General features: G+C 39.0%; 2 protein-coding genes across 2 annotated transcripts in view; both read right to left on the bottom strand.

The window, feature by feature from the left end:
- VPS54 (VPS54 subunit of GARP complex) overlaps nt 1-1,352 on the bottom strand; it is a 56,012-nt gene extending 54,660 nt beyond the window's left edge. Inside the window, exon 1 of the mRNA XM_083369570.1 lies at nt 1,041-1,352. The gene's annotated coding sequence lies outside the window, so the exon portion shown is untranslated. The remainder of the gene's footprint in view (nt 1-1,040) is intronic.
- A 13,862-nt stretch (nt 1,353-15,214) lies between these two features.
- Nucleotides 15,215-27,390, bottom strand: part of PELI1 (pellino E3 ubiquitin protein ligase 1) — a 62,215-nt gene continuing 50,039 nt past the window's right edge. Inside the window, exons 4-7 of the mRNA XM_083352973.1 lie at nt 25,246-25,347; nt 19,472-19,669; nt 19,166-19,354; nt 15,215-17,014 (exon numbers count right to left, since the gene is read on the bottom strand). Of these exons, the coding sequence (XP_083209099.1) occupies nt 16,448-17,014; nt 19,166-19,354; nt 19,472-19,669; nt 25,246-25,347 (1,056 nt within the window). The 3' untranslated portion in view covers nt 15,215-16,447. The remainder of the gene's footprint in view (nt 17,015-19,165; nt 19,355-19,471; nt 19,670-25,245; nt 25,348-27,390) is intronic.

Consider the following 27,390-nt stretch of genomic DNA (forward strand, 5'->3'; position numbering starts at 1 on the left):
TTTAAACCAATATAATTATCAGTCTTTCTATTCTGCATTTCCTTTTCTTTCCATCACACTCCCTACAGTAAAGGACACCCTTTACCATTATATTTGAATTCTTGCTAATTTAGGATAGCAGTTCATATATCCAACTCAGTGGATTAAAGTGAAATCAAATGCTTATGCCCTAAATTGTGTTAATTAATTAATTAATTTTGTGAAACATACATCTCCTTTAAATATACTGCCAGGCTTACACCTCACAGGAAAAAACATTTAACAGTAATTCTGAGCTAATAGCTCGAATTAAGCAGGGATTCTGAACAAGGTAGCCCTAGTGGGCAAAGGGGGTAAGGTGGAATGAATCCATTTTTACAAGTGCCTTCCCTTGTGAACCTTGTCATATTCTAAAAAGAAGACACCATTCAAAATGTGTTATTCTTTTTCTTTTAAAAAAAAACTTAGCTGGGCAAAGGGGTGCCTCTGATGGGACAAAGATACAGCGCAGACCTAACTTTCTCTGGCTTGAAAGTGGCTTCTGTCCTTTTATGTATACCCATACAGGGGGTGAAGATTATCAATTGTTTCCTCGAGATTAAGAACCAGAGCATATTCCTTTTGCTCCAATTAAAACCATTTCCTTGAAATTGGCAGGGCATCGTCTTCGACTGAAAGGAAAAGGGGGGAGGGAGGAAAAGAGGGACAGGTGGGGTTCCTCATCTTCCTGGGATTAAGAGATGGGAGAGGGGAAAAAGACACCCAGTCCTTTTCCCCCCTCACAGTTGGGATTTGAGAAGACACCTCTTTGAGAAGAGGTTATCTTGGGGTCGCACAGAGGGAGGAGTATTTGGGGGGGGGGTTAAAGAGAGGGTTATTGTATCTCTTTCTCCAAATGACGGGAGGGCTCCAGTAAACGCAGTCTGATGTCTGGGAAGGAAAGAAGCCCCTGTCCTCTGCAAACCGCACCAAGCAAATGCGGGGAAAGCGGAGGGTGGGGGAGACGCTTCCCTGCAATTTACCATCCTCTGCCTCTAAAGGGACGTCCGAGCCCGGCCTACCTTAGCGAGGTTTTGCTGCGCTCTTTCCCCGCCTCTCCCCGGTATTAGCAGGGGGGAATCTGACCGGGCGTGAAAAGAATAGCACGGAGAAGCTGCCGGCGCTCTTCGCCTTTCTCGGTCTGGAATTCCCCGAGGGACCGGCGGGATTTCCGCCCCGCAGCAACGCCGGGTGGCTGCAGCTGTCGCCGTCGGAGCGACGGCAAAGGCCGAAACAGCGGATGCGGCCTAGCGTAATTCCCGGCGCCTCCAAAGCGACACGTCGCCACCATGGGCGACTCTGGGCCGAGCCACTCGGCCGGCGGCAGCGCAACGACTTCGCCGGCCGCAAGCAAGCGCCGCCTCTCGTCGCAGCCGTGACTGGGAAGAGGAGGAGAAGGAGGAGGAGCCGCCGTGCGACTCCCGTGCCGCCGCCGGGCTGTGGCTGCGGCTCCCCGCCCTTTTCTTTTCTCTTTCCCCCCCGCCCCCGCGTTCACTTGAGATCCTCCGTATCTACGGAGGAGGCGAGGGTGGCGGTCAGGGATGGGACGCCGTCCAAGGCCGGCCCCACCACGGTTTTGCCTGGTTTCGCTTGAATTCTCTTGGCGCAGTTACTCCGTGGTTCGGCCTGAGGAAATTCTGCCCCCTACCACCACCTCCCTTAAGTGGAAGAGCATTGTTTTCTCTTTAGGCTAGGCTAGGGCAGGGGTAGGCAACCTTGGCTCTTTTATGACTCGTGGACTTCAACTCCCAGAATTCCTGAGCCAGCATGGCTGGCTCAGGAATTCTGGGAGTTGAAGTCCACGAGTCATAAAAGAGCCAAGGTTACCTACCCCTGGGCTAGGGAAAGGCTAACGTCACAACCTCGGTGGCCCACTCTCTTGGAGCCACCTTGCTCTACTTCGCCTTCCGAGGAAAAAGCTTTCTGTTCAAAAATCTCAGATTGTTCTAACCCAGGGATCTTCAAACTTGGCCCTTTTATGACTTGTGGACTTCAACTCCCAGAATTCCTCAGCCAGGCATGCTGGCTGAGGAATTCTGGGAGTTGAAGTCCACAAGTCATAAAAGGGCCAAGTTTGAAGACCCCTGTTCTAACCTCCCTAGCCTCCCACTTTGAATTGGGCCCAAAATATACTGATTTCTATTGGCTATGCAATGGTTCAAGATTCAGAGGAACGTGATCGGTGGGCCAAGCTGTAATGTAACCAGGGGGGCTGCCCTGTGGACTAACTACATTGTCTTCCTTTTCAGTTTTCAAAGGCAACAGGACGGGCAATCCTCTACTTAACCATTTGTTTGATGACCATTCGAAGTCACAACAGCGCTGAAAAAAGTGACTTAGGACTTTTTCATGCTTATGACGTTTGTATCATCCCCATGGTCGTGTGATCAAAATTTGGCCTCTTAGGGTATTTATTTACAGTGCATTCGGAAAGTATTCAGACCCCCTTCACTTTTGTCAATTTTGTTATGCTGCAGCCTGATTCTACAGTTCTTGAAATTCATTTGTTTTCTCCTTAATCTACTCTCAGTACCCCATAATGACAAACAGAATTTTAGAAATGTATGTACATTTATTAAAAAGAAAAAACTGAACTGTCACATTGGCATTAAAAAAATGACAAATGTGAAGGGGGTCTGAATACTTTCTGAATGCACTGTATGACAGTTGCAGTGTCCCAAAGTCATGTGATCACCTTTTGTGACTTGACAAGAATTCTATTCAAATCAATTGAACTTGTTTTTTAAAATAATCATTGGGGTTGGGTTGTTTATTTCTACTCCCCACTCTGCTTCCTCCTTGTAGTTTACGCTTTCTCCTTCAACGGCTCCACAGAAGCGTTCTCAAAGTAAAGTAACACTCCATTTCTGCATAATACTAAAATTAGTATTTCCATCTTTAAATTCTTTTCACACCCACGCATACCCACACGCAAAGCAAAACTAAGGAAGTTAAAAGGGCTATTTACCACCAAGCAGTGATTTCATTTTACCAAAATGCCATTTTCTGGAATTAACAAAAATATTTGGGGATGTGTTTTAGAATAGTGTTCTGATTTTTTTTTTCTTTCATTACTCCAAACCACTTATCAGAAAGTATTTTTTATTCCACAGGGTAAAATACTTCTAAGTCAATTTAAATGTTCACATTGTGATCGGGTAATGGATTTGTACATTGTTACCCAAAGAAAAGCCACTTTTATCCAATCCTGAGTAATTTACCCAGGTTTGGAAAGCACTGTTTTAGAAGATAAGCAATATCAAATTGTTTTAAGGTTGTTTGAATTAGAATTCTGAAATAATAACTCACAAATATTACATATGGCCAATTAATAAACTGCAGTAAAATATATAAATACTTTTCTATCAAGCGAATACCAAGTCTTTTCACATGCTTAGTCTTGCAAGCTTGGCTCCACCCACCACTGATTATGAAATATTGGTTAATGTTGTGAATTGTTACTGAATGTGCTTAGATTGACTACATTGGTTATGATCTTACCATCTGGCAGGCTGCAAACAAATTATTTGATTAACCAGATGGCAACAAAATTGTATCAAGACCTAATCAACAAAGATCTCATCTGAGTACTTTGGAGTAGAAATCAGAGTATTGGCTTGCAAAAATGGGTAGTTGGCTTCTACTCATATTTTCCTGGTTGAACTTTAAATCAGATTTTATGTTGCAATTTCAAAGTCAGTTTATTAGAGGTATAATCAAAGATTACTAGAAATATGTATATTATCTATCACTCAGAGATGCAATGCTGCATATGTGAAAGAAGATAAGTTTCAATGAAATACATTAGATTTTCTTTCAACCAAATATATTGAACTAATCTATAAATAAGGGACTACAAGAAGCTTACCTTCACGTTAGGTAAACTTGTGATGGAAGGGGACTACTCTTTTTTTTTAGTTTCAGCATTTATTAGGGACTGCTATGATGCAGTAGTGATGTAACTGTAGAGGAATCAGGGAAAGTTGTTTTTGATGAAGGATTTGGTTTACTAAGACTAAGTACTGCTGAACCATTGGATCTTTGTGGGTTTTTTGTCAAATTTGGTTATACGTTTTCTGGACTTGTAATATGAGATTTGTGATTGCCTAACTCTGACAAGGAAAAATCTTTATGAGTATAATATATTACATTTATAATGTAATCTCCTGCCAGCTTTCCCATTGACTGCTTGTTGGAAGTCTGCAAATGTCACAAATGGCAGTCACATGATCACAGGGCACTGAAGGCCAGAACTCTGATGACTGCTTGTTGATGCCACTCATTACAAGTTTGAATAGTTGTTGAATCATTAACTGAAGACTACTTGTAATAAAATGTTTTCAGAAACAACCACTTAAAACCAAAATAGTTCTTTTCTGTTTTTCTGTATTTTCATTTTTTTAAAACAAAGTTAATGCATTTCAGAGTCAACAGAAAAACATGCAATTTATTAGTTTAATATGAATACAATAATTGTGTATTTTGAACAGTGAATGGAACAGAAAAACAGCTGATATTGCTTAGGATCAAGAAGAAGTGTGCTATTCAATTGACCATAAATGGCAAGTTGTATACAACTTCTACTGTACAATAGGATAGACATTAATGTCCCATATAAAGGATAAACTGATGGCATTAAGCTTTTAGTTTGAAAATTGTGACAAATATTTTGCACTTATTTCCTTGGTTTGAGAGCAATTGGGTTAAAAAAATACTTATAGATCTGTTTCCTTTTATTTAAGCTTTTGCAAAACATATTGTTTTTACATCTTCTGATTATGGCTGTGAAATACCTGCCTAGATCAGATTTCTAGTACTGGGCAGCAGAAGACATTTTTTTTCCCTGTTATATAAACACTGTAGAGCAATCTGAGACATAGTTTTTAGATTTTGATAACGGTTGAGCATGACAGCTGAATAAAAGTAACAAAGTAAAGTGGAAATTTCAAGTTAAGCTCAACTCCTAGTAGCTTCATGGTTAGAGTGGCCTATACTACTTGTCAGACCACAAGTTCCATGCAGGTGACCCAAACTAAGATTGTTGGACAGTTAAGAACATCTGTTTTATCTATTTTTTTCTGGCAACTTAGATCAAAATCATTTTGACCATCAGTTAAGGAGTCGACGAAGATGAGGTCATACAAAAGGTCTATCAATGAAATCACACGTCCCCAAAGACTTGTCAATAGGAAAGTGATTTGTACTTGTTTTCCCAATAAAAGCAGGAGGGATAAAGAAGCACGGAAATTCAGTCAAGGATTGTGGTTGGATTAACAATTTCCTGAATGTGAATTTCAACTGTTAATAAGAATTATTACTATTTTTCTAAAAGAAGAAAAAATTAATGGCTCTCTTCTCAATAGTCTGGTCTGAAGTCTGTGACGTACATAATTTCATATTGTCATTGAAAAATATTATTATTAAAACAACAGTTAACTATGCTCTTCGATATACAGAAGAAAACATGTTCCCTAGCAATTTTCATATGGCCTATTTTGGTTTGTGTGTGATAGTGGTAAGGGCATTAAAAAGTATTGTAGCAGGTGTAGTCAATTAAAAGTTCTGAAATGAAAGGTTTATCTTTGTCTATGTTAACAATAGGGACGCGGTGGCTCAGTGGGTTAGGACGCTGAGCTTGTCGATCAGATGGTTGGCAGTTTGGCGGGTCGAATCCCGAGTGCCACGTAACAGAGTGAGTGCCTGTTACTTGTCCCAGCTTCTGCCCACCTAGCAGTTCGAAAGCACATAAAAATGCAAGTATACAAATAGGGACCACTACGGCGGGAAGGTAACAGCTTTCCGTGCGCCTTTGGTGTCTAGTCATGCCAGCCACATGACCACGGAGACATCCTTGGACAAGCGCTGGCTCTTCGGCTTTGAAACGGAGATGAGCACCAGCCCCTAGAGTTGGAAACGACTAGCACGCATGTGCGGGGGAACCTTTGCCTTTACCTTATGTTAACAATGCATGATCCTCATTGCCAAAAGAAATGCCAAAGCAATGATTTAGCAAATGTGATTTTGTTGGTTTTGGTAAATTAAAAACATAAAAGTAAACATTAAGGTGGATGTTCTCAAAGGAAGCAAGCAAAAATACACCAACAGGATTAATTACAGTTTACATAACTCTTAGTGGATTAATACATTCTCAAAAGTTTTCATTTAAATTATTTGTTTAAAATAGCAGATTTATAGTTAAACTATATTGTTAAATACACTTATGAGAAAGTATAACCCACTGATTTCAACTGAAATGGTATTTTCTATGTGTATTTCAGAGTATTTTATCTACATGGGATTTTTTTGTTCTAGTTTTTAAATTGTCTTATTTTTCCTCTTTATGTAAGTGAGGTAACTGAATCCTACTCTATTAAGAGGAGAGGTAATATCTACGTCTCAATGCTATTTCTTTTACAATACTTACATACACATGTATCCATCATACATATTATTTCCTTTTAGTGTACAGAAAACAAGTAAGAAATAATAAGCCAAAGATATTAAAGGCATGAGATAAGGAAAAGGAAACATAGCTAAAACTAGTTTACTGCAAGATCATCCGCTATACTAGAGGTGCGCGTGCACCGGGCAGCTGGGAGCTGCAGGAAACGGCTCAAAGAGCCGCATGCGACTCCGGAGCCGTGGGTTGCCGACCCGTCCGCTATAGATTACTCTGCATTGCAGCCTTGAGCTGCTTGAATTTCTGTATAAACTAGATGAAAATGGAGCCAGTTTAAATCACTTTGCTTCTGCTTTAGCCACGTTGATGGCTTTGTGTTCTGTGCAGACCTCTCTTACCACAATACTTGATTGAATTCCCTGGCCCCTTTATCCTTCCACTCATGCTGGGAAAGCAAGTACAAATCACTTTCCTATTGGCGAGTCTTTGGGATTATATGGTTTTTGTACATTTCCTTTGTTCTTTAACACAACCACTTACCTTTCTCTTTTTTCAGGATATCATCAATTCCATCCAACCATGACTTACTTTCTCTTCCCCTCAACCCATTCATCTTTCATTATATCATCAAGCACCTCACATTTCCTATTGGTCATTTACTTTTGTATCCAGTTCATGTTATTCAGCACACCTCAATTTTTAACCTTATATCTTCTCATTTTACATCCATAATTCTTAAGTAACCCATTCATGTAGCAATCAACTTATGCTTATGTTTCTCTGATGTACCTAGTGTGTTTCCTCGAAAGTAAAACCTACCCTGAAAATATGTCATAGCTTGATTTTTGGAGGTGGACCTAATGTAAGCCCTGCCCCAAACATAAGCCCTGGTTTTGGGGTGGGGCACCTAAAAATCAAGCTAGAGTGGGGGTAGGGCACCTGGGGCAGCTCCACACTCACTTACCTTGCAGCCAGGTCTCTCCTTGCTGGCTCACTTCTTCTGTGGTGTCCCCAGGCCTGCATTTCACAGTCAGAGGCCTTTCCAGAAGGCCACTGCAGTCAAGAATCGAACTATGGATTCAATCCATAGCTCAGTCCTGCAAGGCCTCTGCAGCCAAGAACCAAACTATGGATTCAATCCATAGCTCAGTCCTGCAAGGCCTCTGCAGCCAAGAACTGAACTATGGATTCAATCCATAGCTCAGTCCTGCAAGGCCTCTGCAGCTGAGAACCGAACTATGGATTCAGTCCATATCTTGGTTCTCGGCTGCAGTAGCCTTCCGGAAATGTCTACACTGTAATTATTCATTCAGTTTTCCCTGTTTAATACAGTTATCTTGGTAGTCAATACTTTCATTTCCCTAATTTTCAGTTACATCTTCTAGTCTTTCAAATGTTCCCTGCAAATCATATGTGTTCTTAGCCAACAACATGGCATCATCTGCATACAAGCGTACACATTCATGCCCCCAAGCAATACACTTCTATCATCATCACAAATGTTCCCTGCTCATTTATCCATAAATATCTTAAGCAACTTAGAGAACATCATACATTTTTATTTTTACTTCTGCCTCATTGCTAAACCATTTGCTAAGTATTCCACTTATTCTCATGCATGCTTTATGTCAAGGCTGCTAACATCGGATGTACTTGTTTTGACAACAGATGGAAATGTAGCCATCTTTTCTCTTTCGCTTTTAGAGTTAGTTGATGCTGGGAGGGGGGATGTAGATGAGAGTCCAGTTAGTCATAACAATAATAACTCAGCCCTGGGAATCCAAGGTTATTGCGCCCAGAGTTGATAAAGATTTGGAGAGCTGGGGAGAAAGCCCTCACTCCAAGCTAATTGGGGAATATGATTTATGACTGTTAATTGGAGGAGGGAATTGTGCTTTGCTACTTTGTGCCCAGGGGAGGGGAATTCAGTTTTTGGCTTTAACTATGTAGTGCTGATACTTTGTTTCTCGAATAAAAGATTCTTTAAGGTAAATAATGCCTCAAAGTTCTTTTGAGGAGTTTCATCTGTTGGAACCATGACACTTTAGTTTAATCTAAAACATTTCATAATTCAAACTCTTTGGCTTGATCATGTGCTTCTTCTGAATCAACAAATATAAAATAAACATTCTTTCTTCCCTTCATACTTTTCTCAATGAAATGTAAGTGTGCAAAATCTAATCTACACACTGCACTTCACAAATATTGTTCATGTGTCATATCTCTTTTTATTTTAGCATTTCTCCAGTTACACTATCTATAATTTCCTTAATATTTTAAAAAACATTTTCATAGTATTTACTACTTCCTTTATCATCAATTTTTTTCTTGGACACTGAATTTCTACCATTCATTTTGATTAATTTTAATTCCTTTCTTTGGTCCTTTTTTCCTTTCTTCATCTTATTATTACATAATTCCTTTCAGTCTGCAGGAGGCTCATTTCTCTTTCTGTACTGACTTTCAGAACAATGCTTTATTTCCACCAAATCACTCTGTATTTTATCTTAATAACTCCTTGTTCTTCTTGATCGCATTCTTTGCAATATTTTTCTCTTCATACATTTTGCACAATATAGTTTTATTTGATTATCATTGTCATAGCATTCTGCGACATACTTTTTTCCCCTTATATTATATATTTATTTATATTTATATTTATTAAACTTATATACCGCCCTTCTCTCGTAGGACCCACATCCTATTTCATTTCATCATTCTGCTAAGCACCTTTTGTTCTATAAGTCATTTGGTATAACTCCCCTTGCTTGATACCAACTATGAGATAGTCCCGATCAAGAAAACAGACTCCCTAAATCTCTTGCTAAAATTTATAAAATGTTATTGATATTGAATTTGGAAAGTGAACATGTAAAAACATTGTATGATTCAGTGGGCAGGAATTTTGGATATAATGTGATGCTGGAACAATGGGAGAATATGTGGACAAAAAGCTTAAAATTTACAATGCATTATAACTTAAAACAAATTTTTTATAAGATAATGTATCACTGGTATTTAACACCAAATAAGTTGTCTAGAATGTACGAAGGTATTTCAAATGAATGTTGGAAATGTAAATGTAAAGAAGGGACCTTTTTTCATTTATGGTGGACATGCGATAAAGCAAAGAAATATTGGAGTAGGATACATATCTTAATACAGAAAATTCTTAATGATAAAGATGAAACCAGAAATTTTCTTTCTGGGCTTAATGGAAAAAGACTTAGAAAAAAAATTGGATCTTATATATGTCAACAGCAGCAAGACTATTGCATGCACAAAAATGGAAGGACATTTCAATTCCTACTATGGATGAGTGGCTACAGAAGTTGATGGAGTTGGTAGAGATGGCTAACTTGACTTTTGATTAAAGAAAAGAACATACGGTAAGTACTTTTGTTTCCACATGGAAACTGCTTCTGGAGTTTGTGCTTGAGGTGGAAAAAAGTGAAACTTTGATATTGTGATTTACTTATTAGACTGATATGTTGTTATAGAAATGGGTAGTTTGTACTACTTTGGAAAAGTAAAAAGTGGAGGTTCGATGTTAATGCTGTATTCTACTGCAACAGAGGAAGTCGGAAGTCAAAGCTCTTTCTTTATTTTCTTTTTCCCTTCTCCCCCTCACTTTTTTTCTCTTTTCCTTCCCCACTAGGTCCTACTATTCATTTTTGTATTTTATTTTATAGTCCAATAAAATGTTATAAACAAAAAGAAAGAAAGAAAATGAAAGAGACACTATAAATCTGACTGGAATCACAATAGTAAACAGAAACTTGAAAGCCTGACTGAACGGTCCTCTCCCTTCACCTTATACCAGGCGTAGGCAACCTCGGCTCTTTTATGACTCATGGACTTCAACTTCCAGAATTTCTGAATCAGCTATGCTGACTCGGGAATTCTGGGAGTTGAAGTCCATGAGTCATAAAAGAGCCGAGGTTGCTTACCCTTGCCTATACTATAGTGAATTAGGGAGGAGTCAATCTAAGCTTATTCCTTACATTTTCAATGGTGACATAAACAAAAGCTTACCGTATTTTCCCGCGTATAAGATGACTTTTTAACCCATGAAAAATCTTCTCAAAAGTTGGGGGGTGGTCTTATACGCCGGAAAATACGGTAAGCTTTTGTTTATGTCACCATTGCTCCCTATGCCTAGCTTTCCAAAGGTCACTAAATCTCTACACCAATAGTCATCATTCTCTTAATTTTGGGGTCTTCAAAAATGCCTGATTACTTTTATTACACTGTCTCATCTTGTTCCCAGCCTTCCATCCATTTGTGTCATCTAGCAGCATAACATTTCCTCCCTGGATTTCAATTCATTTGGAATGTTTAATCATTTTCCTCATCACTGGTTCTTCCAGTCTTAACCATTTGCTAGAGCACAACATGCAACTGTCACCAACTTAAGGATTTTATACTTTAAGTCAGACCCATAATCACCTAGATGATATCATGTCAAACTTTTTAACATGCAGGTAGGGTATTTTCACTCTAGTTTGTGTTTCCTGTGTCAACATTATGTGAAATTACACCATTTGATTTCAACAGAACTCTCAAGGTTATCAAATCAAAACCAAAACTGGTTCATAATGTGTGTCAACCTCTTGCACATGTCATTTTTATATTGTAATAAAGAATATCTATATCAAAGCTTGATATTTCATTTAAAACATAATACTCAACTGAAAGACAAAATACATGGTCTCTAACAAGGTTCATATATGTCAGCAGATGGCAGTCCAATACTGTATTTTAAAATACATGGAATTTTGTCTTTCCCTTAATTATCAGTTATAAGAAAGGAATACATTCTACATACATTAAACTCCTGACTGATTTGTCTTGCAGTCAAGACTAGAAATGCTCAGACATAAGTACCCAACCAACACAAAATAAATAAATAAATAATAAAACTTTTAATTCAAAAACCAGAATATAGACTAATTTAATTTTGCTGTTGTTGAACACAGTAATTTCAGATAAAAGTTAAGAATTTTTTGGTGGTAGATATTATTCAAGCCAAGGAGATGATGATGATGATGATGATGATGGTGATGATGCGATTTTATTCCAAGGACTTAGAACAGGAAGGTACAATTTTCTGTAGTGTTGGGCCACATTTTAATTTTTTTCTACCCTGGTCAAAGTCACCAATAAGCAGAGCCTTGATGACTTTGATAGGATGACTTTGATAGGAAGACTCAGTAGAAAAAAAAAATCGAAGTAATTAAGGGCAAGTGGAAGAAAAATAATTGTAAATACAACTTTTTTTCATTAAAGTACTAAGAAAAATCCAGCACAGAAATAGTAGTTTATAAACATTACGGTGATTTTTATTGGAAAACCACAGTGCTGAATTTTGGTGGTGCAATCAGATGGGCCTCCAGCGACTGCAAAATAGTAGTTGGCAACCTTCATTCTTTAGATTTTTTCCCCTGAAATTCAATTCCAGCAAGGTATGTGGTTTTCTCACTGAAGAATACACACACAGACAAAATTCTACTTTCTTGCATTTGTTGTCTTGTCATGTTGTCAAGTCATCTTTAATTAGTTCACTATTTTTGTTGCAATTTCTTTTTTAAAAAATGTTGGTTTAAATTATTTGAGTGATGTACAAAATAGAGGTATATTTGATTGCAGGTTTGGCTTCCTTTCTTGTCCTGATTTGGGCCAGCCTTTCATATTCTTATGCTCCTTATTGCATTCTCCTTATTGCTCCCTATGCTTTCCTTGATTTCCTTGTTAAAACATATTCATATAGGAAATTTATCTAATACTGGGGTTTTTCAATAATCTCCAAGATACCAGCAATCTCATTGCCCTTTTTACTTTTTCCAATGTTGGGCGGTGGTGATGGAAGAGAATTTCTCCTTTCTAATCAATAATTCCCATAGATGGGCAATATGCTGAGATTCTGCCCCTTTATTTGCAGTGCATTTAAATATGGCTGATCTTTTACAGGAGAAAGAAAAATCTACAGAAATATTCATCTTGGTTTCCATTGATTACTCGGTACTTCTGGCCAAAAGCTTCCAGTTTTATTTTTGGAAAGTGCCCTCCATTTTTATCTTAGTGTCAAGTTATGAAAAAATAATTCAAATGCTAAATTGTCTGGGCTGTGTCCTTTGTGAGCAGTTCTTGTTTCTATTTATTATCAGTAGCCATGTCAAAACTAGGCAAATTCTGAAGACAACTAAGTGTTCACATTTTAAGAAAAACAGTCTTGAAAATTCTGATTGAACAACTAGAATGAAAATCCAAAACTGAAAAGCAACTGTTCCTAAGTAGCTATGATTTTGTGCACTGTGTACTTTCATATGTAATACCCTGATCAAACATGAAATATTCACTTTAAAAAATGTGTGCTAAAATAACTGAACTTTTGACCTATATTCGGAAGTGTTGTGATGAAAAACCATTTTAAGTAACTCAGAAATTATTTTTTTTCCTTTTTTGTTTAAACGCAGGTGGATTTTTGGTAATCTGCTTGCAAAGCTACTTGACAGAAGTTTCTAACCACACCTTACAGGTGAAACTCGAAAAATTAGAATATCGTGCAAAAGTTCATTTATTTCAGTAATGCAACTTAAAAGGGGAAACTAATATATAAGATAGACTCATTACATGCAAAGCAATATAGTTCAAGCCGTGATTTGTCACAATTGTGATGATTATGGTGTACAGCTCATGAAAACCCCAAATACACAATCTCAGAAAATTAGAATATTACATGCAATCAATAAAACAAGGAGTGTACATAGAACAATATCGGACCTCTGAAAAGTGTAAGCATGCATATGTACTCAGTACTTGGTTTGGGCCCCTTTTGCAGCAATTATTGCCTCAATGCGGCGTAGCATGGAAGCTATCAGCCTGTGGCACTGCTGAGGTGTTATGGAAGACCCGGATGCTTCAATAGTGGCCTTCAGCTCTTCTGCGTTGTTCAGTCTCATGTCTCTCCTCTTTCTCTTGGCAATGCCCCATAGATTCTCTATGGGGTTCAGGTCAGGCGAGTTTGCTGGCCAATCAAGCACAGTAATCCCACGGTCATTGAACCAGGTTTTGGTGCTTTTGGCAGTGTGGGCAGGTGCCAAGTCCTGCTGGAAAATGAAGTCAGCATCCCCATAAAGCTCATCTGCAGAAGGAAGCATGAAGTGCTCCAAAATCTCCTGGTAGACGGCAGCAGATGACATGGCTCCCCAAATCAACATAGACTGTGGAAACTTCACACTGGACTTCAAGCATCTTGCAGTGTGTGCCTCTCCATTCTTCCTCCAGACTCTGGGTCCTTGGTTTCCAAATGAGATGCAAAAGTTGCTCTCATCAGAAAAGAGGACTTTGGACCACTGAGCAACAGACCAGGCCTGTTTTTCTTTAGGCCAGGTAAGACGCTTCTGACGTTGTTTGTTGTTCAGGAGCGGCTTGACAAGAGGAATACGACTTTGAAGCCCATGTCCAGGATCCGTATGTGTGTGGTGGCTCTTGATGCACTGACTCCAGCCTCAGTCCACTCCTTGTGAAAGTCCCCAACACTTTTGAATGGCCTTTTCCTGACAATCCTCTCCAGGCTGCGGTCATTCCTGCTGCTTGTGCACCTTTTTCTTCCACACTTTTCCCTTCCACCTAACTTTCTATTAATTTGCTTTGATACAGCACTTGGGGAACATCCAACGTCTTTTGCAATTACTTTTTGAGGCTTTCCCTCCTTATGGATGGTGTCAATGATGGTTTTCTGCACAACTGTCAGGTCAGCAGTCTTCCCCATGATTGTGATTCCTACTGAACCAGACTGAGAGACCATTTAAAGGCTCGGGAACCCTTTGCAGGTGTTATGGCTTAATTAGCTGATTAGAGTGGGACACTTTGAGCCTAGAATATTGCACCTTTTCACAATATTCTAATTTTCTGAGATTGTGTATTTGGGATTTTCATGAGCTGTAAGCCATAATCATCACAATTATGACAAATCACGGCTTGAACTATCTTGCTTTGCATGTAATGAGTCTATCTCATATATTAGTTTCCCCTTTTAAGTTGCATTACTGAAATAAATGAACTTTTGCACGATATTCTAATTTTTTGAGTTTCACCTGTAGTTAAAGGGGAACTATGAAGCCCCATTCCTCATTTGGGATATTTTCCATTATGTTCTGTTATGTTCAACTTAGTATTTAACTTATTATAGCGTTTGGAATTCAGATACCAAAAAGGATTTTTTGCTTCCTTTTATAGAAGTAAAGTGGTTTATTCTTCAGCAGGGAATATCCATGTCTCTCAAAGTACTCTGTAAGTTTGGTGTTAATATTGCTTTGCAATTATTTAAAAGGAATAGACATTAAGCAAATAAGCTTATAATTTTTATTCTGCTGGCATAATAGCCAGCCTTGTGAAAAGAAAAATTCAAGAAACCTCATATATTTGTTCTGATAGTGTTTCACTGCTATCGGTCATTTATGTAGAACACTAATGGTTTACGTTTCTTTAATCATGTGAATATTGGGATTATTCAACAAGAAGACAAACAAAAATGTGATGGGGTTTTAGCAGCTCCTGGTACCTTACTAGTGCTGCATTGGCTTAAAATGTGTATATTATAACATGGCTGTCCAACCGTTTGGCTTGCCTGGGCCACACTGAGTGAAGAAAATTGTCTCGGGCCATATATAAAATATATCTTTTAGTTAACATATACAAATATTGCTAAAAATCATATGATAAATGTTTACAATCTTGTGGGGCTATATGCGGCCCACAGGTTGGACTTGCCTGCATTATAACTTGTGATGGATTATGTCATAAACTGAATGTGGCTTCTTTTATAAAATTTACTTCCTCACCTGGAGTCAGACCCACTGAACAGAATACAACTTGCTTCTAAATCTGTACCTACCTTTATTTATATCAATTTATATTTTATTTACATCCTAATCCCAGGACTTTAGGAAGCAAAATATCAACAAAACACATTACACTGGTCAGCTACCAATATAATGTACAGAAGCTGACTATATATATATATACACACCTTTTCCTAATATTGCAGAAAAACAACAACCTCAGATGCCTTGGTTATTTTTTTTATTATTTAAATAAACATAAACCCTTCTGAGTTGAAAAAAAGGCAAAACAAAAACTAAAAGCAAAACGAACACAGAATATTTAACACAGAGGGGGAAAAATAACTTCATTGAGGGTAAATTGCATATTCCAAGTATCAGGTAAATGTTATATGACTAGGTGTTACATTTCCATCAGACAGAGAAAAAGAAACACCAAAGTGTTTATCTGTATTATCTGATGTATAATTAAGGATTTTTTTAAAAAGCATATAAAAGCAATATGCTTTGATTGGTTTTTATAACTTCCTGCTTAGCCACCAGCTCAATAGTGTTCTAGACTTTTACAAAATAAAGCTCCTTCACCATGTCCCCTTCTAACTTTTCTCACCAAGAACTAAGCTACACATCCCATCAATGGATGTAACAACACTACCCTGCTACTCTATCCAAATCATCTAGGATAATTACTCATAGTAAAGATAAATATAAAAAGGAGTTAATATACAGATTGCTCTATTTTACATGTTTGCATCCAAGCTGTAAACATATGTCCTTCTGAACTGATCACTTTTACCCTCAGATATGTACTTACCAAAAAAGAGAGAGATTGTTTAGATATTAAAGGCATGTTATTCAAAACGTTACAATGAAGGCAAATAATTTTTATCAATTCCATCTCAAAAGAACAACAACAAGAAAAAAAAAGATGAGCTGGAACTACCTTCCATTTGTCCTACTTACCCGTCACCAGTCTTTTCTACATAGCAACTTCTTTCATTATCTACAGAGGAACTTAACCACTGAAATGATGGTGATAATATTAATGAAAGTATTCTTCATCTCAAAGTAAACTGTCAAAGCCCAGAGAAGAAATAGAGTTGATTTTAAGACAAGAGTTCATTTGAAATCAGAATTCCTTAATTTACGCATTTATATGCAGTCCTTGAATAACACGTGTACATTAATCAAGAGGTCCTTGGAAAATAAGTCTTATGTAGCCTTGTTCACCAGAAAGCTGATGTGCACAGAATGGACATGCTGCATGAAAAGTGTGGGTACCATGAGGAAGAGGGATTTGAGACCAATAGGCTGTTGTCTTTTCTGAGCACACATGTCCACATGGGCTGAATGCATGAGTTGGAGGCCCTGCATCCACATAAAATCCAGCCTCACATCCAAGCCAGAGAGGCACATATGGACCAACAGACCGGCACATTGGACATTCCCGATCCTTGCCATCTCTCTCTTCTTTATTTCCCCAGTTATGGTATCCATGCACATGGCCACAGTTCAGATAAACCCAGGGTTGTTTTTCATCAACAACATCTTTCCTCTTCATGCTGGGAAAGGCTAATGTGTTAAAGCCCACAGGGCATTGAGGCCGGGCTGCATTGATTTCCTGCCTGAGAGCTTCCAGGTGCTTCACTGTTGGAGTGCGTGAAAGTCCTTCTGCCGTACGCCACAAAAGTGTGGCTCCACAGAGATCAATCAGTGAACCGTCCTGAAGTTGGTTGGTTTCATTTTCAACCTGGAATATTAATATAGAATCCATGAAATATGCAGAGCTTTAAATCAAAACAATCTTATTTCAAAAATCCACTGATTTTGTTCTTATATGCCTTTTACATAGGAAATGAATAGTGGATGTCTAACATGTCTAATAGTGGAGAAACCAGGTAACAGAACTGAAGCCATTGAAATAGCTAGAAACTTCCTTGCAGAGCTCTATACTTAAGAGAGTAAGGGAATAATTACACGAGGGACCCTCCATGAATGAAATTAATAAGCTGCATTTCATAGTAGTGAATGCTCCAGCTATCAGTTTAGGTCTCAATGGGTTCCATATCCCATTCCTTATTTGTCAGAATTCTACAGTGTGATTACAGCAGCATACAACATTAACAAATAAGCCGTTCCTCCTTAGGCATGAAAAGTGTAGGCTTGTGAGAACTCAGGCCTGTTGCTGGCTTGAACAGACAAAATGGGACATCTGTCAGCAATCCAGCTTTTCACATGCAAGCCATCATTCTCCCTGGGCTCCACATCATTGTTAAAATGAGACCACGTGGCCTGTCTAAGCAGAATAGTACCAATCAATATAAGGCTCTGGTTCAATGCATGCAAAGTCAGTCTGCCATAGGGAGCATCACATGGAGGAGTAGAAACTCCCATCACCAATAATCCGGTTTGGGAAGATGGTATTGCCTGAAATTGGAGGCTGTGGTAAAACAAAGGCATGCTAAAAGAATGAAATAAAATTCTAAATTATGCTTCTTGGTTCAGGCTGTCTTCCAGTACACAAGGAAGAAATGAGAAGGGGAAGAGAAGCCACAAAGAGCCAAAGATGCAATTCTCATCCCCCCAATGCATTTCTTACCAACCCCCACCCTTACCCCAACTTTGCCTGGGATCCTGACACTCCGTGCAAGACAGCAACACCCTTCTTGTAACTCTCTGCTCCTGGGATCCTTGAAGGGAGTGGATCAGCAAAAGATAAGGGCTTTTGGAGATTCTCTGCAAGCAAGCATGCTGTACTACCCTCCATTTCCAGACTCCACTGTCTTCATTGCTCATTCTTTTTCCTGGAGACACCACTCCTCTTCATCACCATTATGCTGGATGCACCTTTACCTCCAAAGGTAAAGGGGGTAGGTGCATTTGGGAAAGCCTCCTGCACAGTGCCAGCACCTGCACAGCCCAAAGGAAGCATTTCTCCACACCACCAGTGAGAACACAATGCACCTCCCATATGTGCAAATCTCACTCAGCCAACAGGGAAAAGGCAAAGTAACCCTTCCCAACCAAGCTAACCACTTCAGTGTAGCTTATAACTCCTGTGCTGAACTAATAAAGGAGGAGGATTCACATCACAGTCACTCATGCGCTTGTGACCTCCCGTTTGGACTACTGTAACGCTCTCTACATGGGGCTGCCCTTGAAGACCACTCGGAGGCTTCAACTGGTGCAGAATGCGGCCGCGCGAGTTGTAATGGGGGTTTCCCGATACTCCCATGTAACACCTCTACTCCGCGAGCTGCATTGGCTTCCGGTTGCCCTCCGGGTGAAATTCAAGGTGCTGGTTATCACCTATAAAGCCCTACATGGCCTGGGTCCGGGATATTTGAGGGAACACCTGCTGCCGGCATCAAACGCCCTTCGCCCAGTGCGCTCCCACAGGGAGGGTCTGCTCAGGGTTCCGCCGGTGAGAGATTGCCGGCGGGTGACACCCAGGGATAGGGCCTTCTCAGTGGGAGCGCCTGCCCTCTGGAACCAGCTGCCGGTGGAGCTGAGGACTGCCCCCGACCTCCGATCATTCCGCCGGGGCCTGAAGACCTGGCTCCTTCAGCTCTCGGGCCCAGACTGAGGAGGAATTTTTAATTTGGGGTTCTTTTTAACTGACTACAGGGTTAATTTAATACTTTTTAATTTGTTCTTAATTTTTGTATTTTGGATTTTTAATTCCCTGTAAACCGCCCTGAGTCCTCAGGGAATAGGGCGGTATATAAATATAACTAACTAAATAAATAAATAAATAAATCACATCTGGAACAAAGTACTTAAAATAATCCATCTTTGTAGGGTCAAGTTGAAAAAGTCTCCCCTGCTTCTCCAATTTGTTCACCATCTCCCAGGGAGTCATCAAGGCCTGCTTGAGAACCTTGGTCCTTCTTAGACTTACCATTTTGCCCCTCTGCTGAGCAGATCTTGTCTCGCGAAGACTGAACACATTCCCACATACAGATATCTCCCTCCACACCCCTGGCTTTGAGTCTTCGGTGAACCCATTCCGTGGATGCATAACAAGGACTCCGTTCGTGGTTAATCCATCCATTTGTCCATCAGGTGTTTTCCACTTGGCAGCTTTTTCCTAGAGGGAGATAACAAATGTCTAAAAACTGCTTTGTAGTTACTAATATTTGAAGTTTGGAAAGCAAACTGAAAAGTTACATTTGCCTTGAGCAGTAGAGGGAGACAAGCTCCTTACCCCTAGAAAGATATTTTTGGAGGAGTCAAAGCCGGCAGCATATATTCTTGCTGTGAAAGGTGGGTTTCGTTCACATATTATCCTGCAGGCAAACCTTGAGATGGTGCTTTGAACAGACTGAGTCTCTGAATTGCTCGGGCTTCCAGGAACAGTATCCGTTACTACAAAATCTATAGGACTTTCTGTGGATCTCCCAATCTAGCAAAAATAAAGAGAATTTAGATTTGGTTATTAAAGTAATTAAAATATTTGTATCAAGCCAGAATTTAATTTTTCATATACACACTTATCGCAAACATCCAATATTCTGAAAACTACCCATTGTTATTTTAGCATTAAGAACCAGTTAAAAGAATGCAAAAAATTAATTCTTTCACCCAGTATTCACTGGAGCCTTCTTGCACTCCTCAGAGTAAAAAGTAAAATTGATAGAACTTTTCTTTTGCAGCACAACTGGGTGAGGTGATTGTTTTCATAAAATTTCTCATCATTTTTGGATTTGTTTATAGATTTTATATACATCTGCATTCCTAAAAGGGCTCTAAATAGAGTTTATAGAGGCCTCTACTCTGTTTGGCTGAAAACTTTAAGCACTGTTAGTTTTCAAAATATGTTAATGTGATCCAAGACTAATCCACAATAATTTCAGTTGCAAACCGCAATTTTCAATATATGACGGAACAAAATAAATGAACATGCTGCCCTCCAGATGTGTTGAAGTAAAATTTCCAGCCCACAGAGCATAGATCATCATGGGTAAGGAGTGTGGGGGCTGTACTCTAACACAGTGACATCAAGCTCAAATATAAATGGGGGCCATTACATAAAGTTCCTGAAGATCAGTAGTGGGATTCAGCCAGTTCGCACCACTTCAGCAGAACTGGTAGCTAATTTTTTGTTGCCCAGGCCCAGAATGGACTTCCGGAAGCAGCATCCAGACAGAGAACTGGTTGTTCACATATTTGAATCCCACCACAGCTGCAGACCATATGCTGACTTAGAAAACCAAATTTATATATTTCTTTTTATTAATACATCAACATATAAACATCAGATAGGAACTAGATTTTATTTATTTTTATTTATTTATTTTAATTTATTTAATTTATATCCCGCCCTTCTCCGAAAAAAAGAAACAATACAAGTTTGACAGTTTTTTCAATGTGTATGTATCTCTACCACCGAACTCTGAGGTTCCTCCCAGCTTCCTATTGCCAAATTATCACAAAACCCACCTCCACACCTTATACTCCTACTTATCCCCTCTAATTGTGCATGGAAAATATTGCTTTTTTGCAGCTTTTCTCAATTTTGGACTCCTGGCAACTGTTCTCTCCACTTTTCTTGGCAGCACTTTTCAGAAATGACTTGGCAGGTTTTTCCCTCCTCTACTGGTTAGAGAATTGATTGCCTGAAAGTCACCCAGCTGGCTTTGTGCCCAAGGTAGGACTAACTTCACTGTCTTCTGGTTTCTAGTCTGACACCTTAACCACTACACCAACTGGCTCCACACATACATCTTTCAAGATTATAATATAAACTCACTAGTCACTGGTAGTTGCAATCCATAATTTTGTAAACATTTCAATTTCTTTCTTTTCTTGAATTTGGTATCGTAAGAAAATAAAAAAAAAGCAAGGCATTACCTAAAAAGCATTTAGATTGCCCCCTCTATTTCGATTCCCTCATTCTTTCTTCTCTGCATGTATTCGGAAATTATATAAATTATATTTTATAAAGTGGACAACAATCACGGTCATATCAATAGATATTAATTAAATCTTTTTTTGGAGGCTGGATTAAAATAAATTTCAACCTGTTTTGGAGGGACTTATGAAAGGACAAGAGGGTCAGGGCTAACCGAACCTCAGATGGAATGATGATCCTATTTCACAGCAGAAAAATCCCTCCTCCTGGCCCATGTCAGCTGACACTCCTGTTGGACCAGGTGGGATGGTAGAAACAACCTGAGAGAGATTGCCCGGTAAGTAACCTGGTCCTAAGCCATAAAGGTATCTACCAACACCTTGAATTACACTCAGAAGCACACTTTACCAGTTTTGGAAGGTTTTTTTTTTTTAAAATTGCAAGTAGAAGGGAAATGTCTGCAGGAAAACAAATTCAGAGAGCCTCAAGGAGCCCACAGAATTCAACCTGTTTTGCAGAGGCAGGTCCAGAGCAGGCCAGTTACCACTGCACGGCTTCCTGCCTGCAGTCCTGGTGAAAAAACACAAGCTCACTGCCTAGTTTAATAACTCCAGCAGCACTGCTGCAGCGAAACTGAGAGGGAACTCGTATCACATTGAGCTTTGGGTCATCTGTGCTGTGGCAGCAGCAAGCAATTGCCAGGGCTCCAGCTAAAGTGAGGCAACAAAACCTATGCAGAACTCTAAGTTCACTTTATATTAAAAAAAGGTTTTATGGTGGTTGGTGACTAAATTTTATTATTAGGTAAAGGTAAAGGTTCTCCCGCACATGCGTGCTAGTTGTTTCTGACTAGGGGCCGGTGCGCATCTCCGTTTCAAAGCCGAAGAACCAGCGCTTGTCTGAGAACGTCTCCGTGGTCATGTGGCCGGCATGACTAGACGCCAAAGGCGCACGGAACGCTGTTACCTTCCCACCGGAGTGGTCCCTATTTTTCGACTTGCATTTTTTACGTGCTTTTGAACTGCTAGGTTGGCAGAAGCTGGGACGAGTAACAGGCGCTCACTCTGTTATGCGGCACTTGGGATTCAACCCGCCAAACTGCTGACCTTCTGATTGACAAGCTCAGTGTCCTAACCCACTGAGCCACCGCGTCCCTATAAATTTATTATTATTTCGTTTTAAAATGTAATACTAAGTATGTTTTGCTTTATTTTGTTAAATATTGCCCAAATACATTTTAATCTGGCTTGCACCCCACTCAGAAGAGCTGTGAGCCACATGTGGCCTTTGAATGTTTGATACCTCTGGCCTAACACACTACCTTATCAAATTCAATATATTTGGAATTTAAAATTACCTCATTGCACCACTATTCTTTAGATCAACGGTGTCAAACTGCCGGCCCGCAGGCTAGACACGTCATCCAGAAGCCGCGCCCACCCCATTGCCAGCAATGGCAAAAACGTCCCGATATGTTGCGTGACATCATGTGATGTCGCGAGTTTGACATGTCTGCTTTAGATAGTATACACAGAGAACACTATATATAATGCAAGGTAAACAAACACAACCTTTCTGACTAAAAACAACAGCCTAAGAATAGCTTATTTTTCTTGGTTAAACTCAGAAAAACTCCACGTGATAAGGGAACTATCACTTTTCAATCCAAAACCAAATCATGTGCCTTCAAAGAGAGATCACAAGAATGAAGCAAAGCAGAACTTATTTCAGTGTAACTCATTCAGTTCTTGTGAATTAAAGATAACTTATGTCCTTATTCCATTGTTAGTGTTGTTGCCAATAAGTTGTTTAAATAGTCTAATTTAATTAATAACTTGAAAGGAACAAGGGGGCATTTTTATAATTCACAAGGACTTGAATTAACTATACTGTTTGTAAACTGTTGCCTTTCACTTTCACGATCACCAAGAAGAAGTTGGAAATATTAGACTATTAGAACTATTAGAAATATTAACTATTAGAACTTTTGGGTAAGTTCTCTGCTATAAAATTCAGCTCTTACTTGCATAGCCTCAGCAATACAATCAAAAAGATTCAAGTGGATATTTGTTTTTAGTAAATATATTGCTTTGGGTTATGTTACATGGCTTGCTTACATTGATCAAGTTCCTTACGCATAAAAAATGACTATGCTTAGTCAAGTAAAGCTAAGTAAAGTCCTCCTTTTGCTACTATTCTATATGCAAGGATTTTTTTAAAACCATGGGAATAGATGAATATGTTGAAGGCTGAAGCGATCGATTTCAGGAAAATGTTTACCAGTTTATACTTTACATGGTATATTTTATTAACAATGGTATACTTCAAAACTAAACACTGAGCACAAGAAAACGTGTTTATAACATTAAGTTAGATGGAGTTAGTAAACAGCTAATTCCTAAATAACGTATCTTTACACTAGGGGCCTTCATAGCTGACAAAATTAGGAACCTCTGCAGATTCTTGCCATGACAGTACAATCTAAGATGACTCTATACTTTACTAAAACACAGCTAATTTTCTGGAAACTGATTTTAAAAGACTGTTTAAATGTAAATTGCAACATCTGGGAAAGTATGGGGGGGGGAAGCACTAGAAAGAGAAAGTAATAAAGAATGTAATAAAGAATCCAAAAGAAATAATATGCATGAGGAATGTATTATGTGAATATATTATGTGAAAACTATTAATCAAATTTTGGATCAGAGATATGTTTTATCCAACTAGAACAATGTTGGAGTCTATTATTTAAAATCTAGTAATATATATATATTACTGAGTCCCTAGGGAGAAGGGCGGTATAAAAATTTAATAAAACTAAACTAAACTATATATATATATATATATATATATATATATATATATATATATATATATATATATAATGTTTTCTGAGGTTTTCGCGGGTGTTTGTATGTGGATCTTTGGTTATTCGGGTTTTTCCCCATGTAGAATTGAAGGTGTAGGAGCAACGTTTCGACGGAATCCCGTCCGTCATCCTCAGGCTGGTGGCTTCAGCTTCCTTCTTCTGGGAGAAACATGTGGTAGTGGCTGTTTGTTCCTCTTTTTTAAACTGCCAGAGGGGGTGTGTTCTGTGGGTGGAGGTGTGCTCTGATTGGGTGGGGAATTAGGTGTGTTCTGATTGGGTGGGAGTGTGTTTTGAATGGTGGGTGTGTTCTGATTGGGTGGGGGTGTGTTTTGAGTGGATGGGCTGGTCTCAGCTGCAAGCCTTAGACCTGAGCTGGTGAGTTGTGCTGCTTTTGTTCGGCTTCGTGTTTGTGGTGGTGCCATGTTTTTATAGTGGGTGTCAGTTTGCTTATTGTGTGGTTTGGAGGGGTTTAAAGTGGCTGATGTTGCAGCTGTAGTTAGGTTTCTGTTTTGTGGTTGTGCATCGTTATCATTGTGGGTTCGGATTTGCTTTTTGAATGGTTGTGTGGTGGTGATGTCATGTGATGTTATCATGAGTTTGGGTCTGGTATCATTCTTGGTGGTTGGGACTCGTCTGTCAATCAAGGCGGGTTTCCAAATGGCTGCTAGGCGAGAGGTATCATCTCGTTTGTTCATGCTGTGGGGGCGTTTTTCTATCTCAATGGCTTCTCTGATTATTCTGTTGTTAAAATGTTCAATTTTGGCGATAGTTTTGGTTTTTTTAAAATCAATTTCATGTCCCGTGGCTTCAAAGTGTTGGACCAGGGATGAAGTTTGTTCTCCCTTTCTCACTCAGATATATATATTTAGATAGCAAGTTGCTACTTGTTGTAGGGCTAAAGTTTACTCCGAGTTGAGTATGTTAACAGAAAATGTAGACGGAGCATAAATAAAGAAGATCAAAACAAGAGTTCTCAAAAATGTTTACTAGGTGGATGTTTGTAATAAAAATGATCAGGAAGCACTTCCTTCCTGTGCTACCAGCCATTCCTAATCTTAAATCCCCAGATCTTTTTACTCTAGTTCAGGGGAATAGAGTTGTGGAAGTTTTATCAGTGGCCCGAACAATGAAGTAAAACTCTTTATTTCCTATTAGTATAACCACAATGTTATGTTTCCAATATACATTTGTGCAGTTTTATCCACATTATTCATCAATTTATAGGATTCCCAGTACACAAATACTTTACATACAGTACCTGAAACATATCAGTGTTGCTGTCATGGGTATACTCAACCACCACTGTTTGCACTCGAGACAAGGTATAAGATATACTGTGCTGGTCCTTGTTGCTTATTGCCTAGTAAAAAGGGAAAAGAGGGGCTATTTCAGCAATAAAAATCCATAAAATATATTGATTAGTAAAACATTACACTAGAGTACAGTCCTACTAGGTGAAATAATTCATGATCTGGCATGGTAAATTTACTCCTATCTGATCTACTTCCCCTAGTTAAGATACACCTAAACATATTATTTCACTCCATAAAATAAAATAAAAAAATAAAATAAAATAAAATAAAATAAAATCTTTATTTTATTAGTAATTATTTATTATTTATAGTAATCCTTTAATTACTATAAAAATCCCCCCCACACACACACACACAATCTCTCTCCCTCTCTCTCTCCATCCAACTGTGATATTTAAGAAGATGCACTGTGATATTTAAGAAGATGCACAATCAGGGAGTTGTGGCAGTTTCTTGGAAGAAAACTTTTAAGGATCATCTTCTCTCACAGCTAACCCTCAGCTTTTTATGGCTGCTATTCTTTTGTAATGCAACAAAACCAGTCATTCTTTGCATGACTCACTCCCTCACTTTTCCGTCATAAAGGCAGCTGTTCTGAGCAATTCTGCTAAGCATGTTATGGTTGTTACTAATGCCATCTAGCCTAAGTATTTTGGTCTCTCCCCATTTCTCATGCTGTGAACCAGTCACTCATAAATTGTTGCCCTGCAATATGACTATCATCAATCTCACTCCTGCCACATGGCCACTAGCTGTGATATTATTCACTACATTATTGCCACCCACTTCTGGCAAGTCAAGCACATATTGGTTATTTTGAAGTTCACAGTATTGACAGCCCAAAGCAAATTGAGTTCAGTCTTCTGCATTATAACCCTTCATTTTGCTGATTTTGAATAACTGACTATGGTATCCTGAGAAGCCCATACATCACGCCAAAACTTAATGTGATAGGTACCTGTTTTTAAACTTAATGTATAGTGTGCAAACTATCCAAGGAAGGATCATGTTTTGCAAATCACAGAGGAATTTACAAAGTGTGCAATGTGTGCAATTCTCATGTACCAAAATCCTTACAAGGCTCAACAACCTATGTATAGCCGGAAGGCACCAAATTGAGGAAAACCAATGAAGGGTATCAGGATTCATACTCCAAAGTAAGTTCCCTGAAAACCATGGATCATGAAATAAATTACAATGAGCATATTTTATTCAGCTATGGAGGAAATGCTATAGCATTACCATCTCCAAACAGAATTCTGTGACATAAACAAAGGAAAGTGAATTACAAACAGGTTGCATGCCATTTACATGTATTCTTGTGCTTTGAGTGCCAGCTCTTTCAGAAGCTGCTATAAAGACCCTTTATTATTTCCCAGTCCAGAACCATATGCAAAGCTTGGATTTGAAATTAGTATTACTGGCCTCTTGTTATGCTTACTGAAACTCAGAACTTACTGATGCTAATTATGTGCAGGTGTGTCACTTCAAAACAATGAACTGTAGAGAAACTTTTTTTTTAATGCATGACTGATGTATTCAAGAAAACAGTCCCAACTGGTCCCATTTAATATTTCACAATAGAACATATGTTGCTATGAGATAAGCCCATTAGTCATGGCTACTATTAACCATATGTTGGCCTAGACACATTGAATGATTAAGATCCTCAAGGCATTCAAATGTCACAAAAATGAGGCACAAAAAGATGAGGCCCTGAACATGATGGGTTAACACTCCCTCTCAGAACACTGGGGTAAAAAGAAGGTTTTAAAGTTAAACAGCTTTTTAAAAATGTGATCAATACATTAATTAGACCTGGGGTGGGGCTGGGTGGGCGTAGCCTACTGGGTGGGCGTGGCTAGAGTGCGTATGGCCTACTGGGTTGGCGTGGCCAGCTCTACATCGTTCGCATCAAGGGTGCCTATGGGGGCCTGGGCAGGAGTGGGACAGATCTGAGGGTCTCTGGCAGAAGGAGGGTCTCTGGGCCAGGGCCAAGGCAGTGGAGGCCGTTCCCTCACTGTTTCCAGGATGGCTTCGCGGGCCGGATCTTGTGTTTGACATGTCTGAATTAGACAAAAAGGGTGTTA

Source organism: Vipera ursinii, assembly GCF_947247035.1.
Source record: "Vipera ursinii genome assembly, chromosome: 1".
Taxonomy (NCBI): Eukaryota; Metazoa; Chordata; class Lepidosauria; order Squamata; family Viperidae; genus Vipera; species Vipera ursinii.